The sequence below is a fragment of the Malaclemys terrapin genome, chromosome 5, assembly GCF_027887155.1.
Source record: "Malaclemys terrapin pileata isolate rMalTer1 chromosome 5, rMalTer1.hap1, whole genome shotgun sequence".
NCBI lineage: Eukaryota > Metazoa > Chordata > Testudines > Emydidae > Malaclemys > Malaclemys terrapin.
Genome location: NC_071509.1, coordinates 103131469 through 103156241, shown reverse-complemented (window position 1 = coordinate 103156241; position 24773 = coordinate 103131469). Strand labels below are relative to the sequence as shown.

The 24773-nt window shown below is 46.6% G+C and overlaps 1 protein-coding gene across 1 annotated transcript in view; it reads left to right on the top strand.

Annotated features, from left to right (window-relative positions):
• Positions 1–24773, top strand: part of QRFPR (pyroglutamylated RFamide peptide receptor) — a 60908-nt gene that overhangs the window by 20904 nt on the left and 15231 nt on the right. Inside the window, exon 2 of the mRNA XM_054030324.1 lies at positions 20542–20700. Within this exon, the coding sequence (XP_053886299.1) occupies positions 20542–20700 (159 nt within the window). The remainder of the gene's footprint in view (positions 1–20541; positions 20701–24773) is intronic.

Below are 24773 nucleotides of genomic sequence, written 5' to 3'. Positions count from 1 at the left end.
AGTCTAATTGTCCCTCACAGTTCTGGAGGCTATAAGGGGTCCACCTGGGAAAACAAGTGTCAAGAAAAGCAGAGTGCTATGCCTTGAAGTTCAGCAGATTATAACACAGCTTTTCTTAAATGATTTCCCTTGAGACCAATACTCCTGCCCCACTTCACTTCCAAATGGAAGATTGGGGAGAAGAGGAGGAGGAGTTCCTGAGGGCCAGCATGCTGCATGTTGCCAATCTGGGCTGAAGCAAAACCCAGACTAAAGCCTATACCCACAGTCATGCCTGCTAACCTGGGTTGAAAACAACATTAATCTTGGGTTCCTTGTTTCTCTGTGTGGATGGAATGAGTGTTAGGGGAAACTCTGTACTATAACATGGGCTAACTCTGCAGTGAAGACGTACCTTCAGTGACTAAAGGCTATTCACCCCTCTAGGATGGTCAGTGTGGCAATCTTAGTTTAAAAGCACCTGGACTGCAGTAAAACAAGATTTATTTGGAACACGAAGAGATAATTAAAACAAAGAAATAGTATATGTCAAATCTTTTGTGTCATTAGAGGAAACCAAGAAACCTCTGACATTTCTCAAGTGTGCCTCCTTTCCCCTCAGCCCGTCTCTCTGTCGCTGTATCTCTCTCTGACCTTTTCGTTTTGCTGGCAGCACATCAGAAGGGCCATCTCTAGTACAGGTGTCTCGTTTCACTGTTCTCTCTTCTACTTCCTTGATTCTGACTGTTGTAGTTTCTCAGTTTTCTTTAGAGCATCTGGCTTGATGTATCAGATTCCCACCACATCGTGGTGAACTCTGGTACTGCCCAGAAGAACATCTATCCCTCAGGGCATGTCTACTCAATGGTTTTTCTTACAATCATTCACAGTTGTAATCACTGCTTGGGATAACAGGTTTAGTTCTTGCTTATCCTGTACCACTTTTAAAATGTAGGTCTTATCTACACTGAGGATTTGGGCCAGCTGTGTAGTTGCACAGATGCAAACCCCTATTGTAAACAGGCAAAGCCACTATAAACCACAACTTGCACTGGTCAAGCTCTCTCCGGTTAAAAACTAGTGCAAATCCCAGCTGATAGCAGTTTTGCCTGTCTATGCTAGGGATTTGCACCAGTGCAGCTATACCACTGGCTGATCAGTTCTAGCTTTTGCTGGGGCAAAGCTGTAGCATAGAAAGAGTTCTTTTGAAGGTGTATTCAAAGGATAGTTGTTTCCTTTGCAGTCCCTCCCATTCGCACTTTGTTCTAACCTGACTGCCATGCTTTAGCATGTTTGCAGTATTGTTGTAGTGAAATAATATCTTTTGCTTGGCCAACTTCTGTTGGTGAAAGGGCAAGCTTTCAAGCTCGGACAGAAGTTGGTTCAATAAAGTTTTTACCTCACCCACCTTGTCTCTCTCATGCTTTGACATGTTAACTTTGTCCTGTTTGGAGTTGTCAGGCTGAGACTGACTGTGTTAAGGGCAGCCTACAAAGAAGATTTTTTTTTTTAAAAGGTGTGTGTGTGTGTGTCTTAGACCCTTTTTGTTTCTGTATGGTATGTAAATAAGGCCAGAAAATAATTCTTTTTTTCCCCTACTTGCTTCTTGCCTTAGAAAAAACTAGGGAAGGATGTTCTTTCTCAGAGAAAGACTTCCTTTATACAAAAGGTTAATTAGCTAAATAAAGTTAAAATGATAACAAAGAAAAAGTTTCAAGCAATCTAATTAAAAATCTTCCCCTTTTAGTAGCTCTATTTTCACTCTTTTGGGTCTTGTGATGTCACTATTTTACTAGTTCTTCAGTCTTCCAGACTAGAATGTAAAAAAAAAAGCAGATTTAAAAAAAAAAAAAAAAAAAAAAAGACCTTTCAGGTCACCTTTATCTATCATAAGGAGACACAAAACAAACCATCACACAAAAGAAGATACAACCTCTTTCCCCTCGTCCCCTCTTTCAGATCACCTTTAACTTCATTCTGTTCTGGTCCAAATACAAACTGACAAATTAACATTTATGTCATTGTAACATTGATAGTATAAGTGTATCAGAATTGGATGCAAAAGAACTGCAAGGTACATCAAAGCCACAACCATCTCCCTGGGTGTAGAATTAGTCTCACACTCTCATTGGCCCAATGACTATTTATTGTTAACAAATACACCCCTGTATTCACACCCTACATGCTATTGTAGTAATCCTTGTGAAAAATATGTATTGTAAGGTATCATTTGATAACCAATACCTCACTGGTCAATAATATCATAGCAAAATGTGTGTAGCAACATTACATATAAAGTTATGAACATAAGCTGAAATTATGACTGAAATGTGTTTACCAGACAAGTCTGGGGTGGGGGGTAAACTTGTTTCTCAAAGACAAAGGGCAAGATGACACCTCTAACCAGGTGTCATCAAAACTGATTGACAATCATTGGTCAAGTTGCAATTCTTGGGCAAAGGAGGGGGACAGAAACAGATTGACCTGCATTTTAACAAATAACAACATGGAACCTCTTTCACTACGAGACTCCATGTCTCTGTCCTCACAATGGGAAGGAACTTGAGCTAGGGGTAACCCTCAAGAAAATGCATTTGAAAGGGTGACTGGACTATAAAAGGGAGGGGGGAAACAAAGCAGGTATTCTCTCTTTCTCTCCCTATCTTCTTCTTCTCTCTCTCTCTCTTTCACCTAAGACAAAGGAACCAGCTTTTGGACTTTGTGTGAGATTCTGACATGAGAATTTGCTCAGCCCTGTTGCTGGGATCATGTGGTAAGAGTCTTGCCTTGAACCAAGTCTGGTTTCTTAAGTTTTAGCTACTAGAAAGCGTTTTATCTTTATTTCTCTTGTAGCCATTTCTGACTTTCATGCCTTATACCTGTTCTCACTTAAAATCTATCTTTTAGTAGTTAAATAAACTTGTTTTATTTTTTAAATCAAAATTAATCCAGTGTTTGTGTTTTAAACTGATCTGTTTGGTAGCTCCATTTCAAGTAGCATACTGATGGATATTGACCACTTACAGTGGCAATAGACCTCTAATATCTGATCTGTCCAGGAGAGGGCTGGAGAGTGCAGACCATGTTTCTGTGGAAAATTTGGGACTGGGAGTGTGTTTGGGTCACCCCGCAAGTAGTAACCAAGGCTGCTGGAAGCCAGAGTGTGGCTGGTATGTTGCTGACAGGCTGCTGGGGTCAGAGTTGCTGGATCAGGGCTGCAGCTATACACAGACACTCAGGGTGTGACTTGCATATTGGCAGGCTGTTTGTGAGAGGCCCAGCTTGGAGCTACAACAACAAAGCATTGTGAGGCACCCCAGGTTATAGGGCAGATAGTGACACAGCCCTGCATTGGTCTGAATTGCACCCTGGAATGTAACATTTATTTATACACAGTGGAACAGCTTCAACAAGAGACACCCAACCCGGAATACTCCAGTGGTTAGGACACTCTATTGGGAAGCGTGAGATCCAAGTTCATGTCACTGCTTCATATCCGATAGAGGATTGAATTGAACCTGGGTTCCCACGCCCTTGAACCTGGTTTAAAAGTTATAAGACGGCATCTCCAGTTTCTTTGTGTGGGGTTAGATGTGCTTGGATCATGTTTACCAAATTGGGTACTAAAGGCAACACAGATGGGGGAATGCCTAGTTTGTATATCCTGCTGGGGCTTAGGTCTAGCTTCTGATTCAAGTACAGCTACTCAGTGTTTAACCCTTTCTTTTTATTCTGACTGCTGAACTGCAAGCAGAGTGAATCTTCTCCTGCATTTGTAATAGCCACTGCCACAAAGAAGTCCTTTGCCAAGTGCACGGGTAGGTGGTCATCAGAACACAGTCAGATTTTGGTTAAACTCTGGTGTGAGGTGATCAAACAGTTCAACTTCAATAAGAGTTCCAGGAATGACCATGTATACAAGGAAATAACGAAGAAGCTGGCAGAGTTGGGGATTCATTGGGCTGGTGGCCATTGCAGGGAGTGGATTAAGTTGCTCAAGAGTGATTGCTGGAAAGCCAGGGATGAGAACTGCACCTCTGGGAACTCCCCATCACCTTGCCTATTTTATGAGGAGTTTGGCTGGGTACTGAGCCAAGCACTGACCCACCAGTGATTCATGACAGCCGGGTCAGCTGGGACAGTAACCTTCTGATCCTAGAATCCAGGATAGCATTGGAGGCAAATGCTGGCAAATGCTGGATCAGGCTGTTGAAATGACTTTGGTGCTCACGCGGGTGCCCAAGGAGGCTTTGCAGATGGAGCAGCTGCAGCATGTCCTGGGTCCCTACTCGGAGAATCTTTTTCATGATTTCACAGAGGAGTAGCCTGCTGTGAAACTGGCAGCAGAAACACAAGAAGCAAAAATAATCCCTCAGCCTGGTAAGTTTCTGGCTCCATGTTTGTTGTTATTATACACATGAGAGGGATTTCTGGTTTATGATGGGCTCAGTGCAAAATTTATTACAAGCCATGGGCAGCAGTGTGTATTCACTAATGCCAGACTGCATGCTAGTACCTTGGTGTTCCCCCTCCCTTCCTTTCCCCTCCCTCTCCCAAGATGTGGAATTCAAATGGAGATTGGAAGAACAAACAACAGTCAAACAAGCACTTAAAATTAAATTTTTACAAGAAACTCCCACATTCTTACAAAGAGGAGCTGAAGTGTTAAAAGATGTTATGTTATGTTATGTTGCTTTCTCTTTTAGTATGCCATGCTATACAAATTGTCCATGCCACAATGTAATGAGCTGCATGTAAGTGCTATCTGGGAGGCAGGGGGAGAGGTTAAATGTAGTCCATAGGTGATGGAATCAACGTCCGAAGTATAGCTGGGGGGTTGAATGTAGTCCAGAAATGTGCCTTTTGGGGTAGGGAGAGGGAATGCCTATGTAATTCTTTGAGAGTCCATATTATCATGTGTGTTTGCATGTAGTCACTGGATAGATGTGTTCAGAGCAGCATGCATCAGGATCCTTAGGGAGGCAGTAATCCAAGTGGACACCAATACAGCATCCTATCAGTTTCCCCATGAATTTTGGCCCAATTCCGGGTGCTGATAGCCACAAATAGCTGATAGCCCATAGTAGGAACTCCAGATAGGTACTCAAATTTGGGGTAAGTGCATACTTTCCAGGCTCTGTAGGTTGCCAGCCCCCTCCACTCATATTTGTGCTGTTCAGTTATCATATATCTGAAAACCTCTGTGGCATACACGGCCACAGGGGCAGCTTGCAATAAAATGTCACTTTGCCATTCTGCAATCTCTAGAATTGTGATGTCTTCCGGAATGGGGAATGGCAGAAACATTAGAGAAAGCTAAGTTTGTAAGCTCTGCCCCCTTCCCAAAGGCAAATCTGACTTGCAATTTTTCAACAAAAAGCAATTTAACATTTTAACTTACCATTGTTGGTGCACTTTTTTTCACGGCGATTAACTACGTTGTTTCTACGCAGCTTCTGGGAACTGAATATATTGAAGTTCAGTTTTATAAAATATCATTTTTTGGTTTTTGGATTCCAAAAAACACTGGTGCCTGCAGATTACACTGAATATGTTTTAAAGTACTTAAATGCACTGTTTGATGTCTGTTTTTAGGTTCTTTGACCTCTCCTGGTCCCTCTCCCTCTACTGCTCCTCCCACCACTGCTTTTCTGTCCACCTCACCAGTAAGGGCGCTGCAGCAGGTACCTGTGGTGCAGAACTATCACAGACTATCACAGGTCCAAGCAAAAGTGTTTCTGTGATGAACTTATGGTGGACATTCTGGACAGGCCCAGCAAGCAGGTGTAATACCAGAGGGAGAGGGATTCACAGCAAGTGGAAAGGCACAGACAGGCTGCAGAGCGAGAGAGCAGAATTGCAGCGCTCAAGGAGAGGCTTGCGGCACAGTTTCTGTAGCAGGAATGTCAGATGAAGAAGAAGATAGAGTGTAGCAGAAAGACCTATTCGAGAGGCTGCTCATGCTTATGGTGCAAGAGTGCACCCGCACAATGGCCTGGATCCCTTCCACAATACCATGTGCTGCAGATCATCCTCATGCAGATTCCCAGTAAGCCTCCACCCCCATGCAGTGGCACCAAGTGCACTTGAGAGGTAGAAGAAAAGGCAAGGAGAAGTGGGGAGGAGGGTCAAGGGACATGCAACGTGAAGGGATTGATTTGTTGGCAATGAGTTCACTGTTTGCACTATTCAGTGTTTGGTTAATGCACTTTGTTTTATTAATGGTTTTGTGTGTGGGTGTGCTAATGGTAGTTGGCCTGCCTAGTGATGGTTTAATATTTTTTTAAATTTTATTCAGAATGTTTATTACCATCCTTGCATCACATCATACAATTGACTTTCCAACACCAAACTGGTTAGCTGTGCACCTGTAGCAGTCTGGGGTAGCCACCTCTAGATGGTTACAGCAACCCACTTCTTGATGGCCACCTGTGATGGGGTTTACAGCCTGAAGGGGGTAAGGTGGCTAGCTGAGCCAATTAACCACCTAGTCTGCACCTGAAGGGGAAGCCAGGGAGTAATGAAAGTAGATTAAAGAGGAAGCGCAGCTGGACAGGAACAGGAAAGGCCTGTGTAAAATAGGGGTGTGTGTGACCTTACTGATATAATCTGGGACCATGTAGAACATGGTTGCAACCAAGGTCCTGTAGTGGCACTAAATCTTGTATAAAGGGGGTCAAATGAGCTGTCTAAGACAAGGTTATGGTTTGCTGGTTAGGATTATGCTGTCTATATGGGTGTATCAATTTTTTAGTTGAAGTTATGAATATTGGCTCTATACTGTCTGTATTTCAAACTTATGCTATGCTTCTGGGAAACATCCCAGACCAAGTTGGTGTTAGCTCTGCCTAGCCTGCTTGATGGCCCATTAAGGACCATCAGCTATACAATTGACCCATTGAGAGAAGGCAAATACGACTTACAAATCAGCAAAGTATGCAGGGACTGGCCTATGTGACTCCAGACTCCATTTTGCTGTAATTTTCCACAGTAAGGACAAAAAGGTGTTCTTACACCTGGAAAAGACTATAAAAGGCTGAAGCCTCTCCTCCATCTTGTCTTCAATCCTGCTTCTTACCTCTGGAGGGACTTTGCTACGAATGGAAGCTCTACACAAAGGACTGATGACCCATCCCAGCTGGGGATGTACTCCAGAGACTTGATTTTGAACCTGCAGTTTATTTCATCACTGCTACAAGCCTGAACCAAGAACTTTGCCATTACTGTATGTAATTGATTCCATTTAACCAATTCTAGCTCTCATATATATCTTTTTCCTTTTATGAATAAACCTTTAGATTTTAGATTCTAAAGGATTGGCAACAGCGTGATTTGTGGGTAAGATCTGATTTGTATATTGACCTGGGTCTGGGGCTTGATTCTTTGGGATAGAGAGGACCTGTTTTTTCTTTTATTGGGGTTTGGTTTTCATAACCATTTGTCCCCATAACGAGTGGCACTGGTGGTGATACTGGGAAACTGGAGTGTTTAAGGGAATTGCTTGTGTGACTTGTGGTTAACCAGTGGGGTGAGACCAAAGTCCTCTTCGTCTGGCTGGTTTGGTTTGCCTCAGAGGTGGAAAAATCCCAGCCTTGGGCCATAACTGCCCTATTTTAAGCGATTTGTCCTGAATTGGCACTCTCAGTTAGGTCCCGCCAGAACCACATCGTTACAGGGGGCTGCAGAGAGAAAGAGGCTTCTGTCACCATAGGTGCTGGCTTCCTTTGTGCCCTGGGGGGGGTGCTCAACCTCCTGCTCTGCCCCAGCTTCTGCCACCACCCACCCTTTTCCTCCAAGTCCCCACCCCCATCCCACCTATTCCCATCCCTGCTGTGCCCCAGGCCCTGCCCCCACCCCTTCTCCCAAGTCCCCATCCCTATCCTGCCTCTTTCCACCCAGTTCTGCTCCCTCCCCTGAGCATGCCCTGTTCCCACCCCTCCCCCTCCCTCCCAGAGCCTCCTGCATGCTGCAAAACAGCTGGGGAAGTGGGGGAGGAGGTGGCTGCCAGTGGGCACTAATGTTTTTCCTTGGGCACTCCAGCCCCGGAGCACCCACTGAGTCGGCGACTATGCCTGTCCCTGTCGGAGAGAAGGCAAGGTAGGAAGTAGCCCAGGGATTCAGCAATAAGGGAGAGGACATGCTTTAAGTCAGTCAGGGAATGATTTTACTTCCATCAAAGAGAGCCAGGCAAAGGTCCTGCTCTGGAGAAGCTGCTTTGCTGCCAGCCAGAAAAAGATTCCCACCTGATATTAATATAGACAGTAAAGGGACAGCTTAAGGACTCTCTGAGAGAAGGAGGAAGCATTCTTTCTCTCTTTTCTCTGTTCAGGGAAATGATAGAGCCAGGAGGCATGAATACCCTAGAAACTGCCTGCTTAGTTACACCAGAGGAATGTTGTTCTTGCCAGAGACAGAGGGCCAGCCATGTTCTTCAGTCTTCTAAGTCTGCTTGTACAGCACAAAGTGAACTTAAACGAGCTGGAAAAAAAACCCTGATGAAGCCTCCTATTTAGGAGGGCTGGTATAAAGCTGGTGGAGGTGGCTCTGTTGCCACCTATGCCAGCTCCCCCACCTGCTGCTTTCTCTGCTGGAGTTATGCCCCAGAGCATGAGGGGGAAGAGGTGTGTCAAGTGAGGGGAGGCAAGGGAGAGAAGAAAGTGATTTTCTGCAGGCGGAAGGTCTTCTGCCAGCTGTGTCACTTAAAGCACCCCCCTGCAGGTTGGGCAGAGCAGAATCAGAGAGTGGCGATCAGGTCTCTGTCAATTCCCCCTTTCCACTGGGCCTGAGAGTTAACTGCTTATTTTGGGCCCTCTGGCTGAAGTGGGCATGAGTCTGGTGACTGTTCCCCTTAAACTAAGCTGAGGAAAGCTCTCACATTACCTCTCTGTACACTGGCCAAAGGAGAGAAGCTCCATGGTTAAGCACGGTGTTTTATCTCCCTTTGTTGTGTTTCCTCTTCTCTGCTAGTGATTGGCACTACAGCCTCAGGCCCACCTTGTAGTGATGGGCTCTGTAGAGTATGGAATGTACTTCAGTAAAATGACCCGAACTACCATGAAGCAGACAAGCTGAGTGGGCAGGAGGCATAAATTATAAAAGATTGCTGGAGCGAAAGAGAACATCAATGTCTCATTGGCAAATATGTGATTTTCTTTTTTTCAAAAGAGAGCTGAAAAGCAGCCAGCTGAGAAAGGAACATCAGTCTTGGTCTTTTAATGTTCTCTAATTTGTTTAAAATTCATTTTGTAAATCCATTTGTTTATATGAGAATGTGTGACAAAACTGTGTTGAATTGCTGCTCCCCTGGAGAAAAGTGTCTGTCTCGTACTCTAGGACCTATGGATCAAATATAGCCTTTCATGTGTGGACCCCACTGATGTTATTGGCTCATTCCATGGTGGAACTTGGTCCCATATGTGAGTGCGTGCTCTCTGCTTGTCCAAACTGGGTTTTGGATCAAGTTCTTCCATTCTAAGCATTTTGTATTTACAAAAGATGTCACCTCATAGTGCAGAGTGCTCCTGTACAAATTAAAGATGATTCACTTACTAAAAGGTCACTGAAATGTGCTACAGTATCTCCAAAATGGCACACAAGAGCACTCAATAATTTTAAAAGGAGACAAGTATGGTGCCTTTGATACAGGGTCATCACTTAAAAAAATCAATAAGTAACAGTAAGGAGACCAGCCCTAATGCAATACAATAACATTAATACAAAAGAAATGTTGGTATTGGAAGAACCCTTGGCCGAGGTGACCACCTGGGCTGCAGGGAGATTGGAATAGTTCAATTTTTAAAGAACTTTTTATGGTAGCAGGTTTGGTAGAAACTTGCCAAAAACGCAACTCCTAACTTTTCCCTTATAACAAGAATGAGAACAGCTTTTGTTAGATTTTCAATGACTCGGGTAATTAGAATGCATGCCATGTGACTCCAACCATCTGTTGCCATTCCAATCAACTTGGTATGCAAATTAAATTCAGAAGAGGGCTTGTACCTTTTGTTTCAAGTTGCTGTGGGAAAGCGGAGATCCCTTATTTAGTTTAGCTCATGAGATGTATCAGTCTAGAGATGTTATGTTTTCCTTGACCACCATTTTCTCTCCAGTTTTTTTAAAAAGTCTTGTTTTTAACACAATTATATGACTCATTGACTGTTGGTTGGGTAATTTCATGTAGATTGCCCCAAAGAGACAAGAGCTCCATTATCTGTAAGTGTCAGGTGACCAAGATGAGGGCAGAGCAGACACCAGGAACCAAGGCCTATGGTCAGAGCCAGAGTCAGTAGCTGGAGCCAAGAGTCAAGCTAGATACCAAAGCCAAACCAGAGGACAGGAACTGAGTACCAGAGCCATGGGTCAATTCAGAGTCTGTAATCAGAAACCAGAGCCAAGGGACAAACTGGAAGTAAGGAACTGGAGGAAGGCTGGATGCAAGGCAGGAGCAGCAGGATTCAGGTAACACAGGAGCAGGCACAGTGGTCAGCATGAGCATTGATCCTCTCTAGCTAATCACGTGGCATGCCCAATCAGGCAGCTGCCTGCTGCCTGCTGTATGATGAAGCTGGCCTGGAGACTAGCTCTGCTGCAGGCCCTGATTCCTGACCCTAAGGAGAGGTAGTGAAGGGTCAGGAATTTCTGGAGCCTCATTCCCTACTCCAGGTCTCAGTTAAAGAGGCATGGACAGAGGTCAGAGGTGAAAGTAAGCCAGTACGGCGTACTGGCAAGAGCCAGTACGCTGTGCCGGACTGGACCAGCTTCTCCGGCGGTGATTTAAAGGACCCGGGGCTTCAGCCGCTGGAGGAAGCTACGGTCCCTTTAAATCACCACCAGAGCTCCGGCAGCCGGGCTCAGGTGGGGATTTAAAGGGCCTGGAGCTCCAGCCCCTGCTGGGAGCTCTGGGCCCTTTAAATCACTGTGGGAGCCCTGCCGCCACTGCCCAAGGCTCCGGCCGCAGTGGGGAGCCCCGGGCCCTTTAAAGCGCTGCCCGAGCCCCGCTGCCGCTACCCCAGCGGTGTCAGGGCTCTGGCGGTGCTTTAAAGGGCCCGGGGCTCCCAAAAGTGGCAGGAGCACCGGGCCCTTTAAATCCCCGCCCGAGCCTTGCCGCCCCGGGGTAGTGGCGGCAGGGCTCCCACAGTGATTTAAAGGGCCTGGAGCTCTGCGGCGGTCGGAGCCCCAGGCACTTTAATTTGTCCCTGAGCCCTGGAGTTCCCTGCCGCCTCTGCAGCTGGTAGCTCTGGGGTGATTTAAAGGCTCTAGGGCCAGCCACAGTTGGAGCCCCAGGGCCTTTAAATCTTGAAAGGCCCCACCTTTTCTGGTTGAAGCCCCGCCTCTTCCAGTTGAGGCCATGCCCCCGCTCAGGACTCCGGCGTACTGGTAAGTCCTTTAAGTTACTTTCACCCCGACAGAGGTGCCCTCTCCTAGTAAGGCATGCTGGAAACTGCTGTAGGCAAGCAAAAACCAAAGGAGATGGGAGTTGGAGGGGGTGTGGATGACAATGATCTAAATTAATTTTTCCACTCTTGGCTGGGTTGGACTGGATGTCAAATAAACATGAAACTTCCAGTAGAGTATTTACAGTATCACTAAAAGGCAACAGAGAGTCCTGTGGCACCTTATAGACTAACAGATGTATTGGAGCATAAGCTTTCGTGGGTGAATACCCACTTCGTCAGATGCATGTAATAGAAATTTCCAGAGGCATAAATATGCAGGCAAGAATCAGTCTGGAGATAACGAGGTTAGTTCAATCAGGGAGGGTGAGGTCCTCTGCTAGCAGTTGAGGTGTGAACACCAAGGGAGGAGAAACTGCTTTTGTAATTGGCTAGCCATTCACAGTCTTTGTTTAATCCTGATCTGATGGTGTCAAATTTGCAAATGAACTGAAGCTCAGCAGTTTCTCTTTGGAGTCTGGTCCTGAAGTTTTTTTGCTGTAAGATGGCTACCTTTACATCTGCTATTGTGTGGCCAGGGAGGTTGAAGTGTTCTCCTACAGGTTTTTGTATATTGCCATTCCTCATATCTGCCTTGTGTCCATTTATCCTTTTACGTAGTGACTATCCAGTTTGGCCAATGTACATAGCAGAGGGGCATTGCTGGCACATGATGGCATATATAACATTGGTGGACGTGCAGGTGAATGAACTGGTGATGATGTAGCTGATCTGGTTAGGGCCTGTGATGGTGTTGCCGGTATAGATATGTGGGCAGAGTTGGCATCGAGGTTTGTTGCATGGATTGGTTCCTGAGTTAGAGTTGTTATGGTGCGGTGTGTGGTTGCTGGTGAGAATATGCTTAAGGTTGGCGGGTTGTCTGTGGGCGAGGACTGGCCTGCCTCCCAAGGTCTGTGAAAGTGAGGAATCATTGTCCAGGATGGGTTGTAAATCACTGATGATGCGTTGGAGACGTTTAAGCTGAGGACTGTAGGTGATGGCCAGTGGAGTTCTGTTGGTTTCTTTCTTGGGCTTGTCTTGTAGCAGGAGGTTTCTGGGTACACGTCTGGCTCTGTTGATTTGTTTCCTTATTTCCTCGTGTGGGTATCGTAGTTTTGAGAATGCTTGGTGAAGATCTTGTAGGTGTTGGTCTCTGTCTGAGGGGTTGGAGCAGATGCGGTTGTACCTCAGCGCTTGGCTGTAGATGATGGATCGTGTGGTGTGTCCGTAGTGGAAGCTGGAGGCATGAAGGTAGCCATAGCAGTCGGTGGGTTTTTGGTATAGGGTGGTGTTAATGTGACCATCACTTATTTGTACTGTGGTGTCTAGGAAATGGACCTCCCGTGTAAATTGGTCCAGGCTGAGGTTGATGGTGGGGTGGAAGCTGTTGAAATCGTGGTGGAATTCTTCCAGAGTCTCCTTCCCATGGGTCCAGATGATGAAGATGTCATCAGTGTAGCATAGGTAGAGAAGGGGCGTGAGTGGATGAGAGCTCAGGAAGCGTTGTTCCAGGTCAGCCATAAAGATGTTGGCATATTGTGGGGCCAGGCGGGTGCCCATGGCGGTGCCACTGGTCTGGAGGTATATATTGTCACCAAATTTGAAATAATTGTGCGTGAGGATAAAGTCACAGAGCTCAGCAACAAGTTGTGCTGTGTCATCATCAGGGATACTGTTCCTGACAGCTTGTATTCCATCTGTGTGTGGGATGTTTGTGTAGAGAGCCTCCACATCCATGGTGGCTAGGATGGTGTTTTCTGGGAGATCACCAATGCATTGGAGTTTTCTCAGGAAATCAGTGGTATCACGGAGATAGCTGGGAGTGCTGGTGGCATAGGGTCTGAGCAGAGAGTCCACATATCCAGATAGTCCTTCAGTGAGTGTGTCAATTCCAGAGACGATGGGGCGTCCAGGATTTCCAGGTTTGTGGATCTTGGGTAGTAGGTAGAATAACTCCGGTCGGGGCTCTAAGGGTATGTTGATTTGTTCCTGTGTTAATGTAGGGAGTGTCCTGAGTAGATGGTGCAGTTTCTTAGTATATTCCTCAGTGGGATCTGAGGAAAGTGGCCTGTAGAATTGGGTATTGGAGAGTTGCCTGGCAGCCTCCTCCTAGTAGTCAGACCTGTTCATGATGAAAAGAGCACCTCCTTTATCAGCCTCTTTGATTATAATGTCAGTGTTGTTTCTGAGGCTATGGATGGCATTGTGTTCTGCACGACTTAAGTTATGAGGCAAGCGATGTTGTTTTTCCACAAAAAGAAGAACAGGAGTACTTGTGGCACCTTAGAGACTAACAAATTTATTAGAGCATAAGCTTTCGTGGACTACAGCCCACTTCTTCGGATGCATATAGAATGGAACATATATTGAGGAGATATATATACACACATACAGAGAGCATAAACAGGTGGGAGTTGTCTTACCAACTCTGAGAGGCCAATTAATTAAGAGAAAAAAAACTTTTGAAGTGATAATCAAGCTAGCCCAGTACAGACAGTTTGATAATAAGTGTGAGAATACTTACGAGGGGAGATAGAGTCAATGTTTGTAATGGCTCAGCCATTCCCAGTCCTTATTCAAACCGGAGTTGATTGTGTCTAGTTTGCATATCAATTCTAGCTCAGCAGTCTCTCTTTGGAGTCTGTTTTTGAAGTTTTTCTGTTGTAATATAGCCACCCGCAGGTCTGTCACTGAATGACCAGACAGTGTTCTCCCACTTTAACCTGTCTGGTCATTCAGTGACAGACCTGCGGGTGGCTATATTACAACAGAAAAACTTCAAAAACAGACTCCAAAGAGAGACTGCTGAGCTAGAATTGATATGCAAACTAGACACAATCAACTCCGGTTTGAATAAGGACTGGGAATGGCTGAGCCATTACAAACATTGACTCTATCTCCCCTCGTAAGTACTCTCACACTTATTATCAAACTGTCTGTACTGGGCTAGCTTGATTATCACTTCAAAAGTTTTTTTTCTCTTAATTAATTGGCCTCTCAGAGTTGGTAAGACAACTCCCACCTGTTTATGCTCTCTGTATGTGTGTATATATATCTCCTCAATATATGTTCCATTCTATATGCATCCGAAGAAGTGGGCTGTAGTCCACGAAAGCTTATGCTCTAATAAATTTGTTAGTCTCTAAGGTGCCACAAGTACTCCTGTTCTTCTTTTTGCGGATACAGACTAACACGGCTGTTACTCTGAAACCTGTTGTTTTTCCACAATTTCTGCCTGTGCACGTCGGCGGAAGCATTCTATGTATAGGTCCAGACTGTCATTTCGACCCTCAGGAGGAGTCCATGTTGGAGTTCTTCTTCCTGTGTTGTTGGTGGGAAGGTATCTGTGTATCAGTGCATTGTTCAGTGTTATCTTGAAAGTATTCTTTGAGTCGGAGGCGGCGAAAGTAGGCTTCCAGATCACCGCAGAACTGTATCATGTTCGTGGGGGTGCTGGGGCAAAAAGAGAGTCCCCAAGATAGGACAGACTCTTCTGCTGGGTTGAGTGTGTAGCTGGATAAATTGACGATATTGCTGGGTGAATTAGGGGTACCACTGTTGTGGCCCCATGTGGCAGGTAGGATTTTAGACAGCTTGTGGTCCTTTTTTCTTTGTAGAGAGATGAAGTGTGTAATGTAGATCTCCTGTCTTATTTTAGTAAAGTCCATTTGTGTGGAGGGTTGGTTATTTATGAAAGTCTCCAGGTTGGAGAGCTCTTTTTTGATGTTTTCCTGTTTGCTGTATAGGAAGCTGATCAGGTGGTTCCTCAGTTTCTTTGATAGTGTATGGCATAATCTCTCACAGTATCACTAAAAATCATAGACTCATTACTAATATTACACTTTCCCTTTATTACAGGGGTGGCCAACCTGAGGCTGAGAAGGAGCCAGAATTTACCAATATACATTGCCAAAGAGCCACAGTAATACATCAGCAGCCCCTCCATCAGCTTACCCCCCCGCCCCGGCTCCCAGCGCCTCCCGCCCACCGTCAGCCCCGCCGATCACCGCCTTCCCTGCACTTCCCAATCAACTGTTTCGTGGCATGCAGGAGGCTTGGGGGGGGGGGGGGGAAGGAGGAGCGAGAGTACGGCAGGCTTAGGGGAGGGGGCGGGAAGGGGTGGAGTGGGGGCAGGGCCTGTGCAGAGCCAGGGGTTGAGCAGTAAGCACCTCCAGGCAAACTGGAAAGTTGGCGCCTGTAGCTTCAGCCCCGGAGTCGGTGCCTATACAAGGAGCCACATATTAACTTCCTAAGAACTGCATGTGGCTCCAGAAGTTATAGTACACTGATATCTCTAGAAATCTTGAGTATTATAATGTTGTTCAAGTGGACTTACTAAAAATTGCATGATTTAAACGGGAACTATTAAATGCCTTGTCTGTTTTACAGACTGTGAGGAGCAATATATGACAGTGTTTTGTTTTTGCTACAACTGAAATAGAAGAATTTGGACTTTTCTATTGTGAATTATTAACATACTAGTGTTCACTCCATTGGTTTCAATGGACTTAATTTTTGCTTTCCCCATCTACATTCCCTCCGCACCTCTTTGGTAGTCTGATCCAAAGCCCATTGAAGTCAATGGGAAAATTTCCTTTGATTCACTGGGCTTTGAATCAGGCCCTACATCATTTTGCCTTTAGCTTACTGACACTAAGATGCTGATTTTTCAAAGACAACCAAGGTTTATGTGGTATAATTTTTACCTGCTTATTTTCTCATTTAGCAACTGTGAAGTGGTGTTAGGGGTTATTTTTTATTACTTTACTGAGGAGGTAAATATACCAACTTTGCAGAGCAGATATAATCCAACTACAGGAGTGCATGTTATCTCCCACGCTGCACTGGACATAAAGAGGTATTGTTTAGTGAGCTATTGGATCACTCTCATTAAGGATTTGCTGTAGACATTTATGGAAGTGTAGGAAGAAGTGGTTGCTATTTTATTATGAGTCATGCTTGTCATCATGTTGCCTTTATGTTTCACAGGGGCCTTATCCTGCTGTTTGTAACCATTCAGTAAAATACCTAGTAGTACAAATCCTTCCCTGGCCAGCAGAACAATGGGAAGTATAGATGCAACCCAGGGGAACTTCTTCCATGTGGTTCCTGCTGGCCAGGCTAAGACTGCACAAGGATAGCTGGGTATTGTACTGTGAGGTACATTTTGCTACTCCTCTGAGCAGGACCTGATGTACTTGCCATCTGGCTACAGTAGGAATTAGGTGCCTTAATAACCTTTGAGGATTATTTGGGCCATATGCCCTAACTCTTGACCAACACGCCTTTGGAGATTACTCCTACGATGCTAAACTCAAAGGAATTTGTGCCTATTGAAATCAATGAACAGTAGCAAACTCATGGTGTGCAGGCTGGTGCTTAAACTAGGCTTTCATCCTTGCTCCTTCCTGTGTGCTGTGATGGCAGCATATCCTGCTGGTCACAGTCAAGGAAGTTTCCCCATGCCTGTTCTCATCACCACTTTGTACAGAAAAGGACAGGATTGAGCCTTGATTTGATTTCTTGTTTCCCCCCGCCCATTGTTTTCTGCATTTCATTGTTTGTGTAATGTGTGCTTAAACACTTATTTACATTTAATTTTCAAACAAATCAAATATATAGAGAAAGAAATAATGTTCTTAGTTTCACCCATACAACTCTTTCGGCTTTATTGGGACTGCCTCTGGGTTACAGTTGCCAACTTTCTAATCACACAAAACGAAACACCTTAGCCCTGCCCCTTTCCTGAGGCCCCACCCCCACTCACTACATTCCCCCTCCCTCGGTGGCTTGCTGTCCCCCACCCTCACTCACTTTCACTGGGCTGGGGCAGGGCTGGTGTGTGGGAGGGGGTGAGGGTTCCAGCTGAGGGTGCGGGCTCTGGGGTGAGGCAGGGAATGAAGGGTTTGGGGTGCAGAAGGGGGCTCCAGTCTAGGGGGTGGGTCCAAGGGATTTGGAATGTGGGAGGGGGCTGCGGGTTGAGGCAGGGGGTGAGGGCTCTGGGGTGGAGGGGGGCTCAGGGCTGGGGTAGGGGGTTGGGGTTCAGGGGTGTGTGAGGGCTCTGGGCTGGGAGTGCGGGCTCTGGGGTGGGGCTGGGGATGAGGGATTTGAGGTGCAGGAGCAGGCTCCAGTTTTGAGGGGGGCTCAGGGCTGGGGCAGGAGTGCGGGGGTGAGTGAGGGCTCTGGGCTGGGGCCAGGGATGAGGGCTTTGGGGTGCAGGGGGAGCTCCAGATTTGGGGGAGGAGCTCAGGGCTGGGACAGGGGTTGGGGCTAGGGGTAGGGGTGTGGATTTACCTCAGGTGGCTCCCAGTCAGCAGCACAGCAGGGCTAAGGCAGGTTGCCTACCTGTTCTGACACTGTGCTGCACCCCGGAAGTGGCCAGCATCAGGTCTGGCACTAGTAGGTGAGGGGGGATGGGGCAGGAGGCTCCACATGCTGCTCTTGCCCACAGGCACTGTCCCCCCCACATCCCATTGGCTGGGAACCACCCAATGGAGTCCAGAGCTGGTGCTCAGGATGGGGGCAGCACATGGAGCCCCGTGGCCCCCCCACCTAGGAGCCAGACCTGTTGGCTGCTTCCAGTGCGTAGTGCGGTGCCAGGACAGGTAGGGACTTGCCTGCCTTAGTGCTGCAGCACCACCGACTGGGCCACCGACCGGACCTTTAACAGCCCGGTCGGCAGTGCTGACCAGAACCTCCAGGGTCCCTTTTCCACTGGGTGTTGCGGTCAAAAACCGGACACCTGGTCACCCTACTCTGGTTACAGTTTGCAAAAAATCTTTATTAATGATCTAGTAAAGAGAATAGGGCAATTATTGATGAAATTAACAAATTATTCTAAATAGGGAAGAGTTGTGAAGACAAAGAATCTAAAATGACATCAGGATTTGAAATATTGGACAGAAAATGACAAGATTCAGTTTGGGAAGAGGTTAATATAAGGGAATACATTTGGGAAAGATTTCAGTGATAGCTGTGTTAGTCTGTATCAGCAAAAAGAACGATGCATACTTGTGGCACCTTAGAGACTAACAAATTTATTTGGGCATAAGCTTTTGTGGGCTAAAACCCACTTCATCGGATGCATACAGTGGAAAATACAGTAGGAAGATATATATACACAGAGAACATGAAAATATGGGTGTTGCCATACCAACTATAATGAGACTAATCAATAAGCTGGGCTATTATCAGCAGGAGAAAAAAAACTTTTGTAGTGATAAACAGGACTACAGCTATTATCTTGGGAGATACTTAAAAATCAATACTTCAGAATGACTAAATAATACTTGGCTGCAAATTAAATATGCATTTGCGATGAGTTAGCGCAGCAATAAAAAAACAAAGTACGATTGTTTGGGACCAGCTGTACAGAAACATAATGTTTTGTGGCAGGAATCTACATACGAGCTTTTTGGAATTGGAATATTGCATTCAATTCTGACAGTCTTGCTAACAAAATATCTTCACAAATAAGAATAAGATTAGAAAAGTGAAAAAATAGTTAAGGTGTTGATTTACGAGATAACTTTTTAAAGAGTGAAAAGTGCACAGCTTGGCTAAATGGTGCCTAAAAGGACAACTTAAGGCTATGAATATTTTGGAGGATGTAAACACTTAGGAGGGAGGAGAATAACTGGGGATATAACTAGAAGTAATGAGATGGTCAAGAAAAGGAAAAATTCAGATGAATACCAGGAAAAACTGCCTGATAGATAGATGAGACTGCAAAACAACCTCCCAAGGGAAATGATTATGTCATGTAACTTAGGACATTTAAAAGGAGACTGAACAAAACCCTAATAAAATAGTAGGGAAGAGTCTTAGGTTATTATGGAGCTGGGCAAGATGACATAGGTCTTTTTCATCTTTAAATTGTACGAAAGGGGAGAATTTTGAATAGTTCTAAATATTATAGAAATGCAAGGGGCCACGTGTGACAAGCACTGGAAAGGAGCTTCCTAGAAGTCTAGGTATTGAAATAAATGTATCTGACAGGTTTCAGAGTAACAGCCGTGTTAGTCTGTATCCGCAAAAAGAAGAACAGGAGTACTTGTGGCACCTTAGAGACTAACAAATTTATTAGAGCATAAGCTTTCGTGGACTACAGCCCACTTCTTCGGATGCATATAGAATGGAACATATATTGAGGAGATATATATACACACATACAGAGAGCATAAACAGGTGGGAGTTGTCTTACCAACTCTGAGAGGCCAATTAATTAAGAGAAAAAAAACTTTTGAAGTGATAATCAAGCTAGCCGAGTACAGACAGTTTGATAAGAAGTGTGAGAGTACTTACAAGGGGAGATAGAGTCAATGTTTGTAATGGCTCAGCCATTCCCAGTCCTTATTCAAACCGGAGTTGATTGTGTCTAGTTTGCATATCAATTCTAGCTCTGCAGTCTCTCTTTGGAGTCTGTTTTTGAAGTTTTTCTGTTGTAATATAGCCACCCGCAGGTCTGTCACTGAATGACCAGACAGGTTAAAGTGTTCTCCCACTGGTTTTTGAGTATTTTGATTCCTGATGTCAGATTTGTGTCCATTAATTCTTTTGCGTAGAGACTGTCCGGTTTGGCCAATGTACATGGCAGAGGGGCATTGCTGGCACATGATGGCATATATCACATTGATAGATGTGCAGGTGAACGAGCCCCTGATGGTATGGCTGATGTGATTAGGTCCTAGGGCTCCTTACTGGGAATGGCTGAGCCATTAAAAACATTGACTCTATCTCCCCTTGTAAGTACTCTCACACTTCTTATCAAACTGTCTGTACTCGGCTAGCTTGATTATCACTTCAAAAGTTTTTTTTCTCTTAATTAATTGACCTCTCAGAGTTGGTAAGACAACTCCCACCTGTTTATGCTCTCTGTATGTGTGTATATATATCTCCTCAATATATGTTCCATTCTATATGCATCCGAAGAAGTGGGCTGTAGTCCACGAAAGCTTATGCTCTAATAAATTTGTTAGTCTCTAAGGTGCCACAAGTACTCCTGTTCTTCTTTTTAAATGTATCTGAGGAAGATAGGTTCGTTTGTTCTTAATATCACTTTATTGACTCCCTGAGCTTATTATTTTTACTAACCTCAATGATTACATGCTTTACTTTTTAATCATTACAGGTGCGTTTGCTTGCAAGATGGTACCGTTTGTTCAATCTGCTGCTATTGTTGCTGAGATTCTCACAATGACCTGCATTGCTGTGGAAAGGCATCAGGGAATTGTGCATCCATTAAAAATGAAATGGCAGTACACCAACAGAAGAGCTTTCACAATGCTGGGTAAGATCTTAGGCAACTCCAGTATTCATACAACACACATCGTTTGCGAGTTGAATGATTCTGTTGTGGGTAACTGGTGTAGAAGGTTTGCATAGTAGAGAAGGTATTGATCTGCGCAATGGTACAGAGTTATTGCTGAGACTAGCCATATTCTATGAAGCGGCTCAGAAATACTGTCCATGCAAGACTGGGACAATCCCTTGTCTTTCTACTTCACCTCTATCCCCTTTTTAAAAATTAACATCATCCACAACTTTCTCAATCTGCCTGCCTCAAAAGCCTGATTTTGTTTTTTCACAAACTAATGGGCTAATGTAAATTGAAGTGGCCATCCTTGATGATATCCTGTTTGTGGGTAGTTGGGAAAGCCTTGATTTCTGTTCCAAAATAGTTCATATTTGAATAGGTTTTGACTAGGATTTTGATAACCTTGTTACAGTCATTTTGCAAGAGATATTCAAAGTACACAAGTACTGCTGAAGAGGCACGCCAGTTGCCAAGGCTGTATTAATTACTCATATCTGCTGTGCAAAGAGAACATAGGGTGATGTTGATCTTGCTTTTCACAGGGCAGATGTTGCCTGGGCATCAAATGTAGCTGCTCTTGAGACTCTTAGGCCTGGTCTACACTACGAGTTTAGGTCGAATTTAGCAGCGTTAAATCGAATTAAACCTGGACACGTTCACATGGCTAAGTCCCTTTTTTCGACTTAAAGGGCCCTTTAAACCGGTTTCTTTACTCCACTTTCGATGAGGGGATTAGCAATAAAATTGGCCTTAGTGGGTCAGAATTGGGGTAGTGTGAATGGAATTCGACGTTATTGGCCTCCGGGAGCTATCCCACAGTGCTTCATTGTGACCGCTCTGGACAGCACTCTCAACTCAGATGCACTGACCAGGTAGACAGGAAAAGCCCCGCGAACGTTTGAATTTCATTTCCTGTTTGCCCAGCGTGGAGAGCACAGGTGACCACGCAGAGCTCATCAGCACAGGTAACCGTGATGGAGTCCCAGGATCGCAAAAGAGCTCCATCATGGATCGAACGGGAGGTACGGGATCTGCTCGCCATATGGGGAGATGAATCAGTGCTAGCTGAACTCCGTAGCAGTAAACGAAATGGCAAAATATTAGAAAAGGTCTCCAAGGCCATGAAGGACAAAGGCCATAACAGGGACGCACAGCCATGCCGCGTGAAAATTAAGGAGCTAAGGCAAGCCTACCACAAAGCCAGAGAGGCAAATGGAAGGTCCGGAGCAGAGCCGCAAACATGCCGCTTCTACGCGGAGCTGCATGCCATGCTAAGGGGTGCAGCCACCACTACCCCAACCATGTGATTTGACTCCTTCAATGGAGAACAGGGAAGTGGGTTCGGGGTACGAGGAAGATGAGGATGAAGATAATGTAGATAGCTCACAGCAGCAAGGAAGCGGAGAAACCGGTTTCCCCAACAGTCAGGATATGTTTATCAGCCTGGACCTGGAACCAGGGCCAGCTTTAGGACGATTCAGCTGATTCGGCTGAATTGGGCCCCGCGCCAAGAGGGCCCCGCGCTGCAGCTATCAACCCCGCCCCCAGCTCACTTCCCCGGCCCCTCCTCCCCTCCCCTGAACGCCCCGCCCCCTCCCCTGCTTCCCACGAATCAGAGATTCGCGGGCAGTCTGAAAAGAAGCAGGGCGGCGCGGCTCGGGTCTCTCCCCCCCCCGTCCCGCCCTGCGGCGCGGCTCGGGTCCCCCTCCCCCCCTCCCCTCCGCGGCGCGGCTCGGGTCCCCCTCCCCTCCGCGGCGCGGCTCGGGTTCCCCCCCCCGTCCCCTCCGCGGCGCGGCTCGGGTCCCCCTCCCCTCTGCGGCGCGGCTCGGGTTCCCCCCCCCGTCCCCTCCGAGGCACGGCTCGGGTCCCCCGTCCCCCCCCCCCGTCCCCTCCACGGCGTGGCTCGGGTTCCCCCCTCCTCTGCGGCGCGGCTCGGGTTCCCCCCCCCGTCCCCTCCGCGGCGCGGCTCGGGTCCCCCCCCCGCCCCCTGCGCGGCTCGGGTCCCTCCCCCCCGTCCCCTCCGTGGCGCGGCTCAGGTCCCCCCCATCTCCCCCACGGCGCGGGTTCCCCCCCCATCCCCCCCCAGGAATCGGGCCCCGCTCTTGCTAAAGCTGGCCCTGCCTGGAACCAGTAACCCCCGAACTCACCCAAGGCGTGCTCCCAGACCCTGAGGGCACACAGGGGACCTCTGGTGAGTGTACCTTTGTAAATATTACACATGGTTTAAAAGCAAGCGTGTTTAATGATTAATGATTAATTTGCCCTGGCAATCGCAGCCAGTACAGCTACTGGAAAAGTCTGTTAACGTGTATGGGGATGGAGCGGAAATCCTCCAGGGACATCTCCAGAAAGCTCTCCTTCATGTACTCCCAAAGCCTTTGCAAAAGGTTTCTGGGGAGGGCTGCCTTATCCCGTTCGCCATGTTAGGACACTTTACCACGCCAGGCCAATAGCACGTAGTCTGGAATCATTGCATAACAAAGCATGGCAGCGTATGGTCCCGGTGTTTGCTGGCATGCAGACAACATCCATTCCTTATCTCTCTTTGTTATCCTCAGGAGAGTGATATCATTCACGGTCACCTGGTTGAAATGGGGCGATTTTATTAAGGGGACATTCAGAGGTGCCCATTCCTGCTCTGCTAAACAGAAATGTTCCCCACTGTTAGCCACGCGGTGTGGGTGGGAGGGGTGAAGTGATCATTCCCGAGAATTGGGTGTGGAAGCGGGAGGGGGGTTAGTTCGGTTTGTGCTGCATGTTATCCCAGAAAACGCAGCCCCTCCTTTTACATTGCAAACCCATTTTAAATGGCCAACCCAACGGGTGCTTGGTATGGGAAATGAGGGCGCTACTGTTTGAAACCATTCCCACATGTTAAGAAGGTTAAAAAAGCCAAAAGACTGTGGCTTACCATGGCTGCCTGCAAGCCGAAATCTGTTGCTTGGCCCTGCGTGAGTGATCTCTCACACCAAACCGGCAGGCCCTCAATATAAGAGGAAAAATGTGACCTTGTAACGAAAGCACATGTGCTGTGTAATGTGAACAGCAAAATTTAACGTGAAAGAGTGTACCCATTGTTCTCTAAAATGTGTCTTTTCTAACCACCTCTCCCTCCTCCTCCACCAGCTGCAAATGTTTCTCCTTCACAGAGGCTAGTGAAGATTAGAAGGAGAAAACGGTGGACTCGGGATGATATGTTCTCGGAGCTCCAGATGTCTTCCCACACTGACAGAGCACAGCAGAATGCGTGGAGGCAGTCAATGTCAGACTACAGAACAGCACAATATGAATGAGAGGAGAGGTGGCGGGCTGAATCGCGGGATGAACAGAGCAAGTGGCGGGCTGAAGATGATAGGTGGCGTCAGCTTGCAGACAGAAGGCAAGAGTCAATGCTCCGGCTGCTGGAGCATCAAACTGATATGCTCCAGTGTATGGTTGAGCTGCAGGAAAGGCAGCAGGAGCAGAGACCGCCGCTACAGCCCCTGTGTAACCAACAGCCCTCCTCCCCAAGTTCCATAGCCTCCTCACCCAGACGCCCAAGAATATGGTGGGGGGGCCTCCGGCCACCCAGTCACTCCACCCCAGATGATTGCCCGAGCATCAGAAGGCTGGCCTTCAATAAGAGTTAAAGTTTTAAACGGCGGTGTGTCCTTTTCCTTCCCTCCTCCCCCACCCATCCCGAGCTACCTTGGCAATTATCCCCCTGGTTGTCTGATGAATTAATAAAGAATGCATGAATGTGAAGTAACAATGACTTTATTGCCTCTGCAAGCAGTGCTCGAGGGGCGGGAGGAGAGCGGGGGTGGTTGGTTTACAGGGAAGTAGAGTGAACCGGGCGGGGGGGGGCGGAGGGTTCATCAAGGAGAAACAAACAGAAGTTTCACACCGTAGCCTGGTCAGTCACAAAACTCGTTTTCAAAGCTTCTCTGATGCGCACCACACCCTGCTGTGCTCTTCTAACCGCCCTGGTGTCTGGCTGCACATAATCAGTGGCCAGGCGATTTGCCTCAACCTCCGACCCCGCCATAAATGTCTCCCCCTTACTC